General features: G+C 40.6%; 1 protein-coding gene across 9 annotated transcripts in view; it reads right to left on the bottom strand.

Moving 5' to 3' along the window:
- Positions 1–2719: 2719 nt before the first annotated feature.
- The window catches only part of NXPE3 (neurexophilin and PC-esterase domain family member 3), a 47815-nt gene continuing 33641 nt past the window's right edge, over positions 2720–16893 (bottom strand). For all 9 annotated transcript variants that reach the window (XM_036114272.2, XM_036114275.2, XM_036114276.2 and 6 more), the window contains 3 exons: positions 16172–16245; positions 6362–6568; positions 2720–4109 (listed from right to left, as the gene is read on the bottom strand). In XM_036114272.2, coding sequence (XP_035970165.1) covers positions 3559–4109; positions 6362–6568; positions 16172–16245 — 832 coding nt within the window. In that variant the 3' untranslated portion in view covers positions 2720–3558. The remainder of the gene's footprint in view (positions 4110–6361; positions 6569–16171; positions 16246–16893) is intronic.

The following is a 16893-nucleotide window of genomic DNA, read 5'->3' as shown; positions in this document are numbered from 1 at the left end:
GCTAAGGACCTATTTTCTAAAATACAGAATACAATCAAGCGGCCGCTCGAAAGGGATTGCGTGGGCACGGAGGAGGGGCGGAGGAGGCGGGGAGGGGGCAACGAGGACTAGGTTTGTGGATTTTTTTTCTGCATACTGGAAATTCCCAAGCCAAAAAGGTACCAACCCGAGTCCCGGACATTCCCCTCGAGGGCCGGCTCCAAGACCTGGACTGGAATCCCGCAGAGGAATCAGAAACAAATCTAAAAACAAAACATTTTTCTTAGGGATGCCTTTTTAAAATCTCAATAAATCCACACCGGGCGTTAGCGTTTCTCCCTCATTTGATTCACCTTCTCTTCTTCTTCTTTTTTTTTTTTTTTTCAGACTTTATTTATTTGACAGAGAGAGAGAGAGACAGGGAGAGAGAGTACAAGCAGAGGGAGTGGGAGAAGGAGAAGTAGGCTTCCCACCGAGTAGGGAGCCCCATGCGGGGCTGGATCCCAGGACCCCGAGACCATGACCTGAGCCAAAGGCAGAAGAAGCTTAACGGCTGAGCCATCCAGGCGCCCCTTGCCTTCTCTTTTATTTAGCTTTTCTTCTGCAGGTCTTCAAGAAGGGGGAGGGGAGTTGATACTTCCTACAACACAGCTTTTCAAACCATGGCAATCAAAAAGTAGTATCGCTATCATGTGCCTTCAATGACAAAGGGTACTCTGAGACATAAATAAAGCAGTGGTTCTATAATAAGATCATGCTATTTTCACGCGGGCAGGGGCAGGGGATAGAGTGGGGTGAATTTAAACAGAGAGTGTGAACTATTGCATAACACTGAAAGGATTTTGCCTATGACATTTGGTTTCACTGTGACTCCTTTTCCTTTTGGGACACTTACAACTGTAATCCCTGTACTGCTTCCCAACCCCCCACCCTCCGCGGTGTTAAAATCCAGCTTTATAATTAGACTGGAAATGTCTGATTCTCCAGTAGGAATGGGCATCTAGAGCTAAACACCAGAAGGTCCTTAAAACTTTAACAGAAGATCCTTCTTCCTGACTTCCTCTCATTTAATGGAGACTATTATTAAAGCAAAATATGAGGGGTGCCTGGGTGGCTCAGGTCCTCATCTTAGTGTTGTGAGAGATCCAGCCCTGTGTGGGGCTCCCAGCTCAGTGTGGAGTCCGCTTGAGAGATTCTCTCTCCCCCTCTCCCTCCCCCTCTGCCCCTCCCTCCACGCGTTCTCTCTCCTCTCTCTCTCTCAAATTGGGGGGGGGGGGTGCAGGTGTTAATTTCCCTGTACTTCTCTCAGTAATTGCTTTTTCCTTTAATAGGGCTCAGAAACAGAGTCATCTCTGGCATGTAATATGGATATGTAAAGGCTTACCAAATATTCTTGTTACACCCCAATGTATCAATCTGAAACTTAATACCTGAAGCCAGGAAATGTCAGTCAATTGGTATTTAATAAAATGATGGTTGTTCAGGGAGCCACCCAGGACTGTCTGGGTGGCTCAATCGGTTAAGCGTCTGCCTTCAGCTCATGTCATGATCCCACGGGTTCTGGAATCAAAGTCTTGCATCAGGCTTCTTGCTCAGCGGGGAGTCTGCTTCTCCTTCTGCCTCTCCTTCCACTTGTTCTAATAAATAAATAAAATCTTAAAAAAAAAAAAAAAAAAAAAGCATCACTCCAAAGCCCTGGAGAGGCAGTGGAAACTGAAATTCTCCTGAGAAGATGAAGCCTCAGCCTCCTCCAGCAATCTTTGAGAAAATGCTTAAAAAGTTCTTTTGTGAAAAAGAGAATCTCTCTTTATAAAAGTCCAACAAGGTATAGTTGAAAAGGGCTATGTACTCTCATATACCTTGGTTCAAATCCAAACTCGAGTTCCTCATCTACAAAAGGTACCTAATATCACCTACACTACTAGATCATGATCAGAATTAAATGTTAGGGATTAAGCCCCTGAAATAATAGACAAGCAATATCATTTCCTTAGTTCTATCTTCCTTCTTCCCTTAGTTGGTATTTCTCAAAGTGTAGAATACTACCATTGCGTCAGAATCACTGGACACTTGTAACAAAGGTTGATTCCACAATTCCCAGAAGCATGAAGCATGACCCCTAAGTCTGTATTTTTCTCAAGTATTCCAGGTGATTCTCAGACACTCTAAAGCTTAAAGACCATTAAAATTAAACTATCTTAATATTTTTATCTACTTGTTGGTCCTCTTTAGACTCAGAAAATAATTTAAAATCTTCTTTCCCCATATGTATATTTTATAAATTTGAAGGTAGCCCTCAAGGCTAAGAAAGGAAGATCTTACACTCTCCGTTTTAAGTTAAAACTCCAAATTTTTTCACGCTTTAAGCATCTGTCTTCATCTCTAAAGCTTCCCCAGTCTCTTCATGTGTCCATTTAGGGATAACTAAAACTAGATTGCAATCTATTGTGGCTCAGAAAAGAGTACTTATACTTACTAAACGGCCCCAAGTTAACCTAAACTCATTTAAAATTAATAAGGTAAAGACAGTCAAGTAAAATCGGTAATTCAATTATTTTAAGATAGCGAGTAGGAATGGCAGCTTTTTACTTCCAAGCATGAGAGATTGTGTATACCTTACATTCAAATCAATAAATACCTGTTCTAGATCTCAATTATCGAACTTTAGATTCTAATTAGATTTTAATTTCTAATGTTGGTATGTGATTCAAAATAACAACCAAAAAAGAAACACTTGAAATTGATGGAAGTAACTTCTACAACTTTATAATAAACAACAGCATTCTTTACATAAAATTCAGTTCTTAAAACCCTCAAACTTCAAAACACAAAAATAAATTTCCATTTATAGATTCCCCCTTCCAGTTCCAAAAGTGATTAAAGTATTCATCATGTAAAATTTAGCTGAAATAACTATCCCCCAGTGCAAGTGTCAATTCGACACACAGATTTTGTGTACTGCTTTCATATTTTCCTTTTGCTTCTTTTCTAGATAAAAGCAGGATATTGTAAATATTCTCACTAGAAAGTTCTGACCAAGGATACTGCCCTATTCAAGCAATTCAGAAAAGATGGATCATTGAAAGAAACTCCTGAGACACAGCAGTCCCCAGTGTGTTACAGGAGCCACTGACCAGAAGCCTTATTAGCTCATCCCACCGAAGATGGACCAACTGTGCTATTCATACAGATAAGCTCAATCTCCTTTACCAGATAAGCTACAAACACTCCACTACCAACCACTTAGGTCAGAACACTTTTCACAGTTTTTAGCATAGTAATCTGCCCTCTCAGGAGAGGCTAATTCAAACACACTCACTAGCATCTTTGGTTACAAGGGCAATACAGTGCGTAGATGTTGTTAATAATGGTTCTCCCATGGCTATGTAAAGATTGGAAAAAATCCTGTAGGTAGACATAAATGCATCCTGCATTTTCTAAGCTCCTTATAAGTCTTATATAAAGTCCAGTTCCTTTTGAAATTGTGTACATGTCAATAGCAGCCATCTCTCCATGGGGCCAGCCATAAACTTCCTGTACTGCAGGTAATACGAGTCCTCCAGTCCCCTCCAGGGCAGGCTAGGTCTCCAAGGGGCACACAAAGGACAAGAACATGTCCAGTTGGTTCTTCACAATAACTTCATCTGGATGTAGCTTGTGGGGTAAATAATGAGCCAGGGTCATCTCCCAGGCATCAACGAGATACACTCCAACCCCTGAGAACATCTTCCGAAGGATGGTGTCCAGCTGAAAGTTGTACCAGTCACTGTTGAAAAGGCTCACCTCAGGCCCCAGCTCTTGGGCATTGGCTGTTCGGATGACTACCACGGTCTTAGGACTTCGATCCAGGAGCTGGACCACTGCTCGACGGATATTCCTGAGCCGCCGGATGTACACTTCCAAGGGGAAGGTGCTAAAATGAGACCATACAGCTATGGCAACCACGGTGTTCTTCCCGCCCACGATGCCATTCAGCTCATTTGCCACATAATGGAGCTCATTGCTAAAGACGGTTGTAAAACGGATGGGTGGACCATGGCAGCGATATTTGAGCAGGATGTTGTGCTTCTGGTCCACCGCAAGGAAAGGACCCACATTCTTGGGACTACCCAAGTTAAACTCCACTAAATCTGAAACAAGGAAAACTCAAATTCATAAAAATGTTCAAACCAAGTACATATATTATGATCATTCTATACTTAGCAGCTTAAAAGAACATTTTTTCAAATAAAAGTATAATGAAAAGGTACAAGTGTAAAGGAAATACCTATTTCACTGGCCTCAACAGACCTGTATTCTAACATATTTATTAAACTATCAGTGATACCTATGTCTATATACCTCAGAAGCAAAATAACTGTTTACCACTAACCATTAGGCCAAGAAATCTTCCTGTTTACACCAACTGCTGAATATCTAAAAATCAACTTGGCATTTACACATTATTCTTCTAATAGACAAACATTATTTCTTCTAGGAGAAGGGCTATAACTTCTGCTTTTTTAAGAATGCATAAACGTAACCAAATACTTCTTTTTGCAATACATGAAAGAAAGGAGCAACCCTGTTTATTTTGACTTTCGATTTCACCCTATGGATGCAAAATCATATTAGTGTCTTAGAGAATGTCTTTCTCCGTCACAAGAATAACAAAGACTAAGTGGTGTTTCATAGTCTAGCTCCTCTGAGATCTTCTAACGGTCCCAGGAATCAGTGATTGTTTCTCTTTTGTTACCCGTAAAAAACTCTGTCTCTACAATTCATCACTTAACATATGCCCCATAAGGAAAGAGGGCCTGTCTCATATACTTAAATGTTCCTACAAGTGCCTTTCAGAGAACAAACCAAGTAACTTCTGGCAACCCAAGTCAATTAGCGCTTCTAAGCACCTATTCAGCGCCATGAGCCAGTAATGCTCAGATGGATAAGTCACAGTCCTGGCTCTCAAGAGGTACACTGTCAATTCTGAAGAAGTAACATCATACTATAATTGGCCTACATTCTTTTTAAGGGTTAAAGGTGTCACTTTTCTCTCCAAGCAGTCCCAGGCTCCTCTTCTAGAATTTCCTACCTAATTCATTACTACTTAGCATTTGGCCCCACTTAAGCTGAATAAACTCAAGCTATCATTTTTTCTTTTGACTAAGATCAAGCACTGACACAAGGCTTTATCAGGTGAAAATCTGTCTGCAAAGGATATGGTGGAAAACAATCAAGACACCCAATGTGATCACTGCTATAAGAGGAAACAATGAGCTGCGTCATTAGAACTTAAGAAACAAACAACTACAGACTCCTGGAGGCCCTGCCCAGTCAGCCTCAAAACATGTTTAGCATTATGCCATACAAATTATAGCCCTTTTTCTAGTTTTTAATGTATGCTTCATCGACTAAACTCGGCTATGTCTGTTCCAAAAAAACAAGCAAAACAAAAACTGGAATTAACTTTCTACTTTTGGGGATCATATCTACTTCTTCCTTTCCTTCTAAAAATTAAATCTGAAATTAAGTGGATGTAAAAAATAAAAGAGAAAAAAAAATACCAACAACAGCTCAGAACAAACTATGGGACTGTGCTTTATGGAAAACCCTGCCCATACACAGCCCTCAGAAAGAGTTCCCACAGAATTACTTATCAGCTCTCTAAATTGAAAGCAGGGTCTTTAGTACTGTTACCTGGGATTCATCCCTCCTCATCCGGCCTACATACCTTCCACAAAGAGGAAAAGGCCCTTGAATAAGGGATGGCCCTCCAGTGAGTGGGGCTTTATTCTGAGTCTGGATAGCACCCCAGAGCCCAGCAGTGAAATCAGAAGCTAGGAATGCTGGGACTTACCAAGACTCTCTCTGTAGGAGCCAGCTCATCTCAAAATCATACCAATGGAATGCCCAACGGATGACGCTGGGAAGGCTTTGCTGAATGGATGCATTAAAGTGGACCACAGTTTGGCTGCTTCCTTCCAGTTAAATCTATTATAAACTTGGAGTCTGACCAAACAGAATTAGGAGAGAAACAATTGGAAATGTCCCCCTCTATTTTAGAGCCCAGAATATCAGAAGTAAAGGACTGCTGTAAGGTGATACCATCCAGCTGCCTCATTGCACACATGGAGAAATGAAGGCCTGATAACAATGACATGTCCAAGATCGCACAGCTAATCCATGGTACGAAACTTCAACAAGAACACAGTGCTTCCATCAATACGTCAACCCCACCATGGATCAGAAACCATCACACAGCTCTCCAGGGTTAGGATACCTCTTCAGTCCCACAGAGAAATAACTACTTCCTTGGCCGATGCCCTTCTTCAGGCACTGGAGTGAAGAAAGCTGGTTTGGTCCATGTGGAAAAGAGTTATAAAATAAAATACAAAGTACCAACCTGGAACAAACGTAGTAAGGTATTCAAACCACTGCCTGATTGTTGAGTCACCAAATAAATACACCACTTTTCTTTGTAAGCATTCTGTGATATTGTCGGGGTCATTAAACTGGCGCATCTTAAACTTTCTGGGCCTCCACTGGTCTTTGTAATAATACCCAGAAGGAAAAGTTCCTGAGCCTTGAGATAGTTCTAGATTGTTCGTTTCTGAAAAGGAAAAGGAAAAAATAAGATATTCTGAAAGTCTCCTCCAACAAACCATACATGGAAAATGCTCTAAGAAACAAAGTTATGCCCCTGTATTTGTTAGCCTGCTGGTATACGGGTAACATTTCCTGCCATCACATCTCAGAGAAATCCCAGACTTTCCCCTTGCTACAAAAGGTTCTCCTTTGCACAAAAATAGGAAGATCTGAAACGTGTGTGAGGGTATTGGTGGACAGAAAGGGAAAAGGGGACTTTGAGCACTCCCCTCTGATTATGCATGTTTTTTATCAAAGTCAAAAATAAAAGCAGGCAAATAACCATGGAAATGTGTAGATATAAGTATTGTCCAGTATTATTCCAGAATAAATTTCTCATACAAAGGCCTATGAGGTAAGTAACACCTTAAATTCATATTTGACATGTATAGTAAAATCAGTCCACTGTTGCTCAGCCTTTTATTTTTTTTTTAAGATTTTATTTATTTATTTGACAGAGACACAGCGAGAGCAGGAACACAAGCAGGGGGAGGGGGAGAGGGAGAAGCAGGCTTCCCACTGAGCAGGGAGCCTGACGGGGGGGCTTGATCCCAGGACCCTGGGATCATGACCTGAGCTGAAGGCAGACGCTTAACGACTGCGCCACCTAGGCGCCCCTGCTCAGCCTATTAAAAGGGAAGTTTTAACCTATGGGTCCTATAATCAAATATGAATTCAGAAAACCACCACTTAATACAGAGAACAAACCAAATACACACACTCTAAAGAATTATTCCCCACAACACAGAAGGCTCAGAAGGTCTTTTTGCACAATGAACAGTATTTAAAATGCAGCAGGGGCACCTCGGTGCAGCATCTGCCTTCGGCTCGGGTCATGGTCCCAGGGTCCTGGGATCAAGCTGCGCATCGGGCTCCCTGCTCGGCGGGAAGCCTGCTTCTCCCTCTGCCTGCCACTCCCCCTACTTGTGCTCTCTCTCTCTCTGACAAATAAATAAAATCTTTAAAAAATAAAATAAAATAAAAATAAAACGCAGCAGCAGTGTGTACTCATGGCTGCAGCCTAGCTACACGTGAGGACACAAGCACCAGAGCACGTTCCTTCTGCCCTAACACCTCCCTTGAAAAATGCTTCTGTAGAAACAACACATTTTACATGCTTCAAAACAGACAGGGATGGCGAATATTTCTTGTGAGCTTACTCTGCAATTAAACATATTATCTCATATGATGCTAATGGGAACCCTTTAAGGTAGGTCCTGTTGTTACCCCTACCTTTCAGAACAGTTAAGCAACTTGACCTAGACCCAGAGCTAGTCAGTGGCAAAGCCAGGACCTGATCCAGGCGGGTGAGTCCCAACGCCCATGCTCTAACCACTGTGCTACCTCATCTCTCAAAAGCAGATTGTTGTAGATGGCAGCTGTTTTCTTTTTGGCTTTTTTCCTGAAGGAGTACACTTATTCATTTTGAATCTACAATCTTTAAAAACCACCAACTATTTTATATCACTTCCTTACACACCCCAAGGCTCAAACCTGGATCATAATCCAGTAATTCTATAGTCTCACCTGTTAAACCACAATTCGAAATCCAAATGCTTATATGACTCAGCAATTTAAATTTGAGTCCCGTATTTGTGACTAATTTCAGTTTATCATCTTGATATTATTCTTATTACTCAAAATTATTTTGGTTTTATTCTCTTCAAAGAAGATGCCCTATTTGACAGATAGTGCATATTTCATCTTTTAACTTAGGCATCTGCTAATTCTTTGAAGGTTCAGGGCCTAAGCAGAAAGGTAAACAGCATTTTTTAAAACTTTACTTGGAAAAAAGAAAGAAAGAAAGAAAAACTGTACTTGGAAAAAGTGATTGTCAAAGAAAAAATGGGGGGGGATATTTATCTGGCTTATTCAAAAACAATTTCTCCACGTGTTACCAAGTGTGGCTTTACTGTGTTACCACACCCTGCCCAAAGCTCCCTCATTACACCAGCACGTCAAGATTACACAGGCAGAGAGCCCTAGAGCAGATACCTGGGGCACAAAGAAAACATTTACTAGACTGGGAATTAAAAGTGATTGTGAAGTTACAATTTTTACCACGGTTAATTCAGGAGACTTGGCTATTCTGTGTCAAATACATGTTATAAAGAAAAGTATATATCACACAGGAAACAATTACCACTTCCATTCAAATGTTAATTATATTTACTACCAGAGTTAAGTCAAGCAAAGCAAATCAATTACTGAACCTGACATTAATTCTTTACACATGCAGCACTAGAGAACAGGGCATAATTTTAAAGTGAAATGCACGTACCTACATTGCCCTCTTATGGTCAGCTGAGACAAACATGTTTCCTTTTTTTTTTTTTTTTTTAAGATTTTATATATTCATTTGAGAGAGCGCGCGAGCAAGGAGCCCGATGCGGGGCTCCATCCCAGGACCCTGGGATCATGACCTGAGCCGAAGGCAGACACTTAACCATCTGAGCCACCCAGGCGTCCCCAACACATTTCCTATTTTAATAAGACTTTAAGGAGTCTGAAGTTGTTTCAAAGTCAGCATTTCTTTAACCTCGGAATTTTCACATAAGATATGAAAGTCTCTAAAACTGAATAAATAACCCTAATATACTATGCATGTGGAATAAAAGGTAATTTTAAAACAAAAATGAGTTATTACTTAATTTTACAGTTATCTTAAATACTGATGGTGAAGGAAGAAGTTTTCCTGGAGGTGGTTATAAAGGCAGGTAAGAAGATCTTTATGCAAAATCAGAAGGGATAGTTTCGATAACTTGCAAGTAAGGTCCCTGCTTCTCTAAAATGTGTTAGCTTCTCTTTAAAACCCATAGTTTATATTTTCTTCCAAAGGGTGTCATCCCATGTCATTCATTAGCCAAAATGAGGGCTATTTGGGCCACAAATGGAACAAAATGAGGGAGAAAAATGCAGAGAAAAAAATTTCCCTATACTATCCAGAAAGAGCTGGATCAGAGATACAGTGTGAATTAAGGGTGGGAGGTGTGTGTGAGTGCATGTTAGTGCACATGTCCCTTAATTTTATGGCATGGAATTATCATAGAACAGAAAAGTACAAGGCAGGCCAAAGGGGAGTATATAGTTCATGAGAGGAAAAACAAGACAAGACGGAGAAGAAAAAGAATCAAACAATTTCTTGCATTGGGGAACACACAGGAACACTTGGGTACCATCTCAGGGAGATAAGAAATGAGGACAGCATGTGTGGAGCTGTTTAGGGAGACCCTGTCAAGGGCTGGGCCTATGAGAAGGTCCTGGCTACACAGTCATTACCATGGCTTGAGTTTGAGTCTCTTGAGTGCCCCCTAGAAAATCTTGGGAATTTAATTTTTTTTTCTTTATACTTTAATCCCCTAAAAGCTAAGCATTTTACAGAGGTAAGCTAAAAATAGGTATAGGTAGAAATACCTATAGATTCAAAGAATGTTGAAAGGGACCTCAGATAATGGCTAGTCTAAATATCTTTTAAAGGTGAAGAAAGTATGTCACACAGTGACTTGCCAAAGTTTCCCAGGGTTCTAGGGACGGCTAGTGGTAAAGGTAGTCTGTCTACAAAGGCACAACCTTACACTACTGATGCAGTTGTGGGAGTGGGCTTCCTACCCCCAAATGGTATCAGTTAGTTGGATTTTATATGTAGGATATGAGCCCTTTGATTTTCTAAGTTAACCAAATAAAATGTATTCTCTATGAAGTATTTTTTCCAACAACTGGAAAGTCCTTGTCTTTAAAATAGCTTTGTCCGGAGCACCTGGGTGGCTCAGTCAGTTAAGCGTCTGCCTTCGGCTCAGGTCACAATCCCAGGGTCCTGGGATCGAGCCCCGCATCGGGCTCCCTGCTCGGCGGAGAGCCTGCTTCTCCCTCTCCCTGCTGCTTCCCCCTGCTTGTACTCTCTCTCTATCAAATAAATAAATAAAATCTTTTAAAAAAAAAAAAAACAGCTTTGTCCAATTTGTTGCACTACCACATCAACATCAGAGTGATGTCTCATCCATAACGGCACCACTCTGATTTTCACCAAGCAACATCCAACACTATTTCATCATTCACTCCATCATTTGGATGGATTTAGATTTTAGAGAGTTGATGGATTCCACTACTGCAGACAAACCCGAACAGCAAGACGTCCTCCACCACACCTCCCAAGCATGGGAAGAGATAGCAGAAAAGGGGCTAGACCTGAGTCAGAGGCTCTGGTTTATGTCTGGCTCCACCTCTCCAATAGGAGACACCAGAAATCACTTAAACTCTCATCTTATTCATCCCCTGTATTCTCAGAGTCTGGTCTAGCATCAGACACAGAGCAGATGTCAAAATGATGACTGAATGAGTCTCTGGAACTTGGTTTCATTATCTACAAAACGGATAAATTATGAGTTATTTTGAAGAGCTATTGTGAAAGTCCAATACTATAGTAGTATTAGTAGTATTAATCATTTTTAATATAAAGGGCAACACTGGAATGCTGCAAATATTCTCTATGTTCTAAACATTCTATATCTTCATGTGGGTGGTAGTTACACTTTATTCATTTTCTATTGCTGTGTGACAAACCACCACAAACTTAAGTGGCTTAAAAACAAGGGACATTTATTATCACAGAGCTCTGTCTGTCAAGAGTCCAGGGCATGGCATAGCAGGATTCTCAGAGTCTCAAAGGTTGAAATCAGGTTGTCAGCAGGGTTGTGTTCCTTTCCAAAGACGAGAGAAGTCTGCTTCCAGGCTCATTCAAATTGTTGGCCAGATTCAGTTCCTTGTGGTTATAAGACTGAGTTTCTTGTTTCCTTGGTGGTTGTCAGACAGGGAATGCCCTTCAGTTCCTAGAACCTGCCTACATTTCTTGCCACATGGCCTCCTTCATCTTTAAAGCCAGCAACAAAGAATCTCCCTCACATGAAAGCCTTCTCACACTTTGAATCTCTTCAAAAAGAACCTGGTTCCTGTTGAGGGTTTATCCAGTTAGGTCAGATTTACCCAAGATAGTATACTTTTTAGGAGTCAACTTTGTTACATAATCAAATCATGGGAGTGATATCCCATCATATTTGCAGGTCCTTCCCACACTCAAGAGAAAAAGAATTATATATGGGCATGGGTCACTGGGAGTCATCTTAGAATTGACCTACTGCAGCTACAAAGACAGATATAAATGTAAATTTCCATTGTACTATATATTTACAATCCATGCACTTGTTGGTATGTAAGATACACCTCAAAAGATAAAGAAAATAGCAAAGGGCTACAAAGATGTTAATGTTTATTCTATTGCTATTAGATCTAGTTTTATCCCAAACTCTCAGGAAGCTCTCCTAAAAACATGAGCTCTAGTTTAGTCGTTGGTGAGGTTAGAAGCCATCAAGGCTTCTATTAGGCTGTGGTGGTCTCGGGACCACAGTACAGGTGCTAATGAAAAGTCAGCAGCAATTCTGACACTGGGAAAGCCTGTCAGAAACCAGATCTTGTCCCTGTGATTCCTTGTTTTTGACTGGAATTATACCCATGCTTGGGGGTAGACAGGTAATCTCAAACAATTCAGCAGACTAAATATGCATCTTAGAATAATTTTAACTTGTAGGAAAATCAGTTAACTAATACATACAAAAAACTGATAGAGAAAAATAAAACCTTCAAAAAACAGGATTCATAACTAAAATAATAAAAGTGGAAAGACTATAAACCCTTCCAAGGCCAGGGCAAAGAAAATACAAGATGGGCCTGAAATATCTTGTGGTGCTAGAAAGTAAGGAAGTGCTTACAGAAAAAAAAAGAAAAAAAAGGATGACAGCATGTCAAAGGGGCACAGGAGCCAAACCGAAAAAATTCCCAATTCCCAAAACTGGAGCACTTACAGCAACAAAATAAATAACAACTGAATTGGGTAATAACCCAAAGAATGAAATAAACAATCATGAGTCATAAGCCTATAATGACACAATTAAATAGGAAAAAAGGGACAACTCTTCCTTACAGAAAAATTCCAATTAATAAATGTCTTAGGAATGAGAGATTAAAAAATCAGAATTACATGCCACAGAAATAATTGCTGCTGGCAAGATCTACTAATGAATGCAAAAATGAGTGGGTGAAAGTGTAAGCAGAAACAGGATGTTTACATCCTGTTTTAATATAGAGACATCTGGAGAGTAGTTTCCTGTGGCTACTATAACAAGTTACCACATATTTGGTGGCTTAAAACAACACAGATTTATTCTCTTACAGTTTTGGAGGCTAGAAGTCCAAATTCAGTATCACTGGGCGAAAACCAAGGTATCAGGAAGGCCATACTCTCTCAGGAGGAGCTAGGAAACAATGTGTCTCCTCGCCTCTTCTAGAGCTGTGTCCTCTGGCTCATGGCCCCTTTCTCCACGTGTTAAGCCAGCAGCACGGCATCTTCAAGTCTCTCTCTGCTTCCGTTGTCATACTGCCTTCTGCTTCTGTATGAAATCTCCCCCTGCCTCCCTCTTAAAAAGGACACTTGTGGTTGCATTTAGGGCCCACTCAGATTACCCAGATAATCTCTCCCCGTCTCTAGACCCTTAACTTAATCACATATACAAAGTTTCCTTTGCCATCCATATACAACAACATTCACAAGTTTGAGGGATTAAGATTTGGATATCTTTGGGGGCCATTATTCAGCCTACCACAGTCTCAAAGTTATCTGTCCAGAATACAGAATAAATATAAAGAGAAGAGAACCCTGACAGACACCACTTGAACCAAGCGATCAAAGTTAACATCATTAACAATACATATCAACATCATGTTCCCGTTTGCTATTCTTCCAAAAATGCATGACCTCATTCCAATCATCAGAAAACATTAGACAAATCCAAAGTTAGAAGCATTCTAAAAAATATCTGACCAACGCTCTTCAAAGTTTAAAAGTCATGGAAGATAATGTCATAGAGGGAAGACTAAGAAAACACGGTGACTAAATGCAACGTGGGATCCTGCACTGGATTCAAGAACAGAAAAAGAACATGAGTGGAAAAACTGATGAAATCCAAATAAACTCTACAGTGTAGTTAATAATATTATACTGATGTTAAAATCTTAGTTTTGAAAGTATTATGTGGTTATATAAGATGTCAGCGTAAGGGGAAGCTGGGTGTAGGCTATACAGGAACTTTGTACTATTTCTGTAACTCATATGTAAGTCTAAAATTATCTGAAAACAAAGTGTTAAAAAAGAGGAAGGAAGGAACGAAGGGAGGAAGATAGGGAGGGAGGAAGAGAAGAATGTGAGCCCATGGTTTAGGGTCTTTGAGTGCACCCTGCTGGTCACTAGTGTGAACTGCAGTGAAGTTCTCCTAAACTGGGTCTCTGATATTCTTAAAGCAATTGCCCTTCTCTTTTCTTTCCAATTAAGTACCTGTTTGAGACGGTCTTCTCAAAGCCAGGCTATTCTGCTCCTACTGATTCATGGTTCATTTCTTCCTCTAAAAATCTATCAAGGGGATGGGACGCCTAGGTGGCTCAGTTAAGCGTCTGCCTTCGGCTCAGGTCATGATCCCAGGGTCCCAGGATCAGGCTCCCTGCTCAGCAGGGAGCCTGCTTCTCCCTCTATCTGCCACTCCCCCTGCTTGTGCTCTCTACCTCTCTCTGACAAATAAATAAATAAAATATTTTTTAAAAAAGAAGATTTCCTTTCTAAAAACAAAAAAAATCCATCAAGCGGAGCCTGGGTGGCTCAATGAGTTAAGCGACTGACTTCGGTTCAGGTCATGATCTCAGGGTCCTGGGATCCAGCCCAGAAAAGGGGCTCCCTGCTCAGCGAGAAGTTTGCCTGTCTCTCTCCCTCTGCCCCTCCCCACACTCATTCTCTCTCTCAAATAAATAAACTCTTTAAAATAAATGAATAAAAAATAAAAATCCATCAAAAGTCTCACTGGTTACTAAATCTGTCTTCTCTCTAAACAGAACAGTATATCACAAACCCACAACCACTTCTTGGTTAACACCAAGGCCTGTCAGGAGCAGGTAAACCATCCAAAGCTCCACCCACTGACGATCCCACTAGATACCCAGGGACAAGGCAGGCAAGCCAGAAGGCTGGGACTGCGGCAGAGAAGGGTAGTGGGACAGGGTCAGACATGAAAGAGTGTGAGGAGTGCAGAACTGTGGGGGATAATATGGAGGGGGGGGCCCAGGCAAATAAAAGTATTTCCATTAATGATGTTTCATATATGAATCCTTTAAAATGAGTAACTCACTGGCTTTAAGTAAATCAAATACAGCCTTTCGTTAGGAAAAGATTGGGATTTCTTGTGACACATGATGGCAGGGACCAGAGATCCAGGCTCGCAGTGTCCTGGCTGCCACTGGGCCACAGACAAATTTTATGTAGCCCACAAAATATTTTAAAGGTTTTCAATTGGATGCCAATGTTTTGAAATCTGGAGATACTACATTTAAAGATTAAAGATTAAGACTTCTGATTTTTTTTCATGGAAAAAAAACCCTATAGATCTGGCCACGCTGTGTCTACATTTCTGCACAGCAACAAAGCAGAAGGAACCGCAGAGAGGCTGTCCTTGCTCTCCAGTTCCCTCCCCATCAATCACACAAGGCATGCCTGTGACTAACACCCACCCTGACTACACTCATAGGTATAATATACCTAGGCCTCATGGCATCTGTGTTTGCAGTACCTGTGTGGGAGACTATACATCCATGCTTTCAATAGCTAAAAGGACCTTGCCTGCCATCTGCATAAGCTTCCTTAATAATATTCATCCTTTCTTCCTAAAAGTCACCATAGCTATTTACATCTATTCTGCAAAAACAGAACGTATACATTTACTCTTCAGAATTTCGTTGTCTTACTTTTAACGATATCCTATACCAATGGATCAAAATCGCCTAGAAGGTTTGTTGAAACACAGATTGCTGGGCCCCACACCCCAGAGTGTCTGATTCAGTAGCCTGAGATAAGACTCAAGAATCTGCAATTCCAGCAAGTCCCCGCTAAGGCCGATGCTGCTAATGCAGAGATCACACTTTGAGAAAACTGCCATTCACTAACCCAATGCTTCGGATTTCAAAAATTTCTATGACAACTTTACACACATTTCTTGAGGATCGCTAGAGCACCAATATCTGACAGAACTGCAATAATGGATACATTTTATATAAAATACTGTCCGACATGGCAGCAACTAGCTACACGTGGCCCCTGAGGGTATGTGACTTAACTACATTTTACACTTTAATTTTAATTAACTTAAATAGCCACATGTGGCTAGGAGCTACCATACTGGATGGTACAGCACTGAAGGCTCCTAAGGAGCCAACCAGAGAGGAGACAGGAGGAGGAAGACGACTTTTACATGAGTCTAAATAGCAAAGCCCAAGATTATGCACATAAGGTCTGATTTATTTTAATCAAAAAGCTCTTTTAGTATTTTCAGTTGTGCCCAGAAGTATGTCCATGACATATTAATTTAATGTCCATGGCACATTAAAAGGAGGAAAAAAGTTTTTATAACATTAGTGAAACCACAGAGCCTCACCCATTTAGCAAGAAAAACAACAAACCATCAAGCTCATTCCTTTTTACCTTTTATTCTCCTGGGAATCACAGTCACCCAATCAGGTCCACTGGAGTTGATTGGCATTTTGATATTAACACCACTTTAGAAGGAATAAAAAGAGTACAAGCTTAGATTCAAGAACATTTATTTTCTAATATGTATCTTCATTTGCAAATAAAAAAACAGGTATGATGTCACAGAACCCTAAGATGAAATATCCTTATGTTAATCAACACAATTAATTAATAAACTAGGTCTCTTATAATAAGGTTATATAGATATATAAAGCATAAAAATTAAATAGGTTTTTAATTTTTCACTGCTTGGAACTGAGAGTATAAGCTCCAAAATGACAAATTCTGGGCTGAATTACTTAATCCCCTTGGACTCAGAAAATGGCTCACACTGATGAGAATGTCACTATCTAATTTTCAAGCTACAAATCCATGTAGAATTAAGTCACATGTCAGATTCCTCAGGCCTTGCCCAGAGCAGAGAGGAGTCCCTACTGAAGATACTTGTCCCCAGATATGAGCTCTTGTAGTACTTTGTTCATCATTACTATGGCTCTGAAGTGCCTCCTTCTAAAACATACACTCCTCAAAGACACAAACTGTGTCTCCCTCACCTTTCGTCTTCAGCACTTAGCACAGACCCTGGACTAGAGTCCATGCTTGGAAAATATTTGATGGAGAGCTGTGTGAAAAAGTGGGGGAGAGTGGAGTCCAAGGGGAAAGTACTGAAAACT

The sequence above is a fragment of the Halichoerus grypus genome, chromosome 1, assembly GCF_964656455.1.
Source record: "Halichoerus grypus chromosome 1, mHalGry1.hap1.1, whole genome shotgun sequence".
NCBI lineage: Eukaryota > Metazoa > Chordata > Mammalia > Carnivora > Phocidae > Halichoerus > Halichoerus grypus.
The sequence above is the reverse complement of the archived record's forward strand: the minus strand, read 5'-3'. Positions and strand labels throughout refer to the sequence as shown.